Genomic DNA, 2,713 nt, shown 5'->3' on the forward strand with positions numbered 1-2,713 from the left:
AAAATGATAAAAAAATTTTTTGGTTTATTTTTTATTTGGTTTTACGAAAATATATGAATATAAAATAATAAAACATACATGGTTTATAATGTTTATATTTTTTATATTTATTTTTTTTTTATTTATGTTTGTAACCTTTTTTCTTTTCATCTCTTCCTGCAATATATAGTTTTGCAATATAAGTTGTACTTTTTATTCAAAGAATTATTTTATTTGTTACAGTTATATAGTTAGTTAGCGATGAATATTATAATATTGATAATATGCAAAGAGAAAACATATATATATATATATATATATATATATATATATATATATAATTTTAGATGGGTGATCTGTGTGCTTGGCAAAGAATACCATGTATATATATATATATATATATATATTTTTTTTTTTTTTTTTTATTTATACGCTTACATATGCGTGTGATAGAGAAGTATAAATATATTATATTGTTTAATTTAAACATGTTAAATGTAAATAAAAATTGTTCTTTGTAATATGCATAAATCATATGTTACAAAAAAACATATTATATACATATTACTATCGGTAATGGCGAAATTAAAATTGTCGGTATTATCGACAATTTTAATTACTCTTAAATGAGGACGCTATCCCGTTGGAGTTCGAGCATCACTTAAGGATCCTCTTAATATTTCTTCTATTTTATTTCTTCATTTTCACATGCTTGCGAAAGTTGTTTTTTTATAGTTTCTATTTTTTCTTCGATCATCTTGCTTCTGTTCTCCATTTTTTCTTCCATTTTCTGTATTTCCTCATCTAAAAGATTTTTCAATTCTTCAAGAGCAACAGATACAGTCTTCGTTCGATTATGATTAATTAATAATTCTTCTTGATTTTGTGAACATTTCTTAGTAGCATATTTACTAGAATATACTGTTTTGTTCAGAATCTGTTCAGAGAAATCACTAGTTTCATTGAATGAATCTTTGTCGATATTATAATTGTACAAAAACTTGTGATATTCTTCTGCTGCTGTTCTTTTTTTAGATTTTTTTAATGCCTATACATGAAATATATTTTAAAGAAAAGAATTTCATTAAATAACTCAGGAATTTATTAAGAATAAAAATAAAGAAACGGTCAAATGTCAGATATAAAAAATTCTTATATAATATAATGTTATTTTTTTTATACAAAGCAAAACTGTTGTATAAAAGTTTCAATTTTCTGCAAAAAAAAGATTTTGGAAAACTGCGCCAATTAATAAAAATTTACGCTACAAAATTTATTTATTATTATTTATAAAATTAATAAGATACTGCAAATTGAAAAAGGTTTGAAAAAAATGAAACATATTTAAGTATAATAAATTTTTCATTAAAAAAACGACACTGCGAAACATATGCTGATCAAAGTAATGTACTTATTATATTCTAGATTTATCAATGCCAAGTTTTTTTAATTAAAATTTTTTTTTATGAATGAGAAATTACATATATGTGTACATATTTGTTATATATTGTATAATGTACATATTTGTTATATATTGTATAGTAGTTTATCTAACTTTAAGATAGAAGAGATAGAATAACTAAGAAGATAGAATTATATAAAAATTGATTCTACTATGTATGTGTTTGTGTGAGTGTGAAAGAGAGAGATATTTAGAGCCATTCCACAATATGTTGCAAATGTCCCGTTGCCAATTGCCAAACTATTGTAATCCAATTAGCGTCAAGCTAGTTCGATGCTAATTGGATCACAATGGTTTGGCAATGGGATATTTGCAACGTATTCTGGAATGGTCCTTAATGTATTATATATGTATATACATATATACGTTAATTCTGATATCTGAACATGCTTACATCCTAAAATGCCCAGATGGTTAAAATTTTACTTACTGCTTTTTCTCGATGAGCTAAAATTGAGGAAGATGTTATATATTGTTGCCTCTCATCTTGAGAAGTATTGTCAAGTTCGTCAAGTACATCTGAAGGCCACGCAGGCCAACTAATTCTTTTATCGTTTTCATTTAATTCTTCAATACTTCCTATAAAATAAGAACATATCGAATTAATATATAATGCTATAGAATTAGTCATTTATCATTATTTATTACATTTTTTATAAAAGTAATTTATTTCTAGAATTACTTTATAGAACTTACCTGCTAACTTGCCAATGTAGGCGTAATATTTTTGTTCTTTTCCTTCCATATCATTCATTGCAGTTTTTACAGAGTATAAAATATTTGAGTTGAAATCTTTATAATTTTTGGGTGAAAACTGGTTACCTTTTTGAGTTTTAATTTTACGCACTGAAATATCTTCTATATCATCATTATAATACTTAACTTTGGCATACCACTTTTTAAAGTCCATTGAAGCCATTATTATACTAAAATATTATACTAAAAACTAAAATGCAAAAATGTGATACTAAATAATTAAAAAATAACAGTATATCTTACATACTGATTTATTCTGAACTAGAACACAAATCTCCCTAAAATTAAATATATATGAATGGGATGAGTAAGATTAGATTACGTTGGTCTTGCATGCTTTCGTGCTAAAAATATCATTTTATCTTATTTTCGCATGTAATGAGTAATAAAAATAAAATAATGCTTTTAATACGAAAGCATATAAGATGAATCGGTTATAAGTAACCAGCACGAGCGAGATATTGCAACATGACTTAAACAGCAAAATACATTCAGAGAACATTCGGAACATGTTTT

At 24.6% G+C, this 2,713-nt stretch overlaps 1 protein-coding gene across 1 annotated transcript; it reads right to left on the reverse strand.

Moving 5' to 3' along the window:
• Nucleotides 1–664: 664 nt before the first annotated feature.
• LOC145969089 (uncharacterized) lies at nucleotides 665–2,360 on the reverse strand. The gene is made up of 3 exons (XM_083094945.1): nucleotides 2,138–2,360; nucleotides 1,872–2,020; nucleotides 665–1,027 (listed from the first exon to the last, which is right to left on the reverse strand). The coding sequence occupies exons 1-3, from the start codon at nucleotides 2,358–2,360 to the stop codon at nucleotides 665–667; spliced, it is 735 nt and encodes a 244-aa protein (XP_082951071.1).
• Between the last annotated feature and the right edge of the window lie 353 nt (nucleotides 2,361–2,713).

Source organism: Camponotus vicinus, unplaced genomic scaffold (genome assembly GCF_025532165.1).
Source record: "Camponotus vicinus isolate PSW18456_S1 unplaced genomic scaffold, iyCamVici1.0 SCAF_3, whole genome shotgun sequence".
NCBI classification, from domain to species: Eukaryota; Metazoa; Arthropoda; class Insecta; order Hymenoptera; family Formicidae; genus Camponotus; species Camponotus vicinus.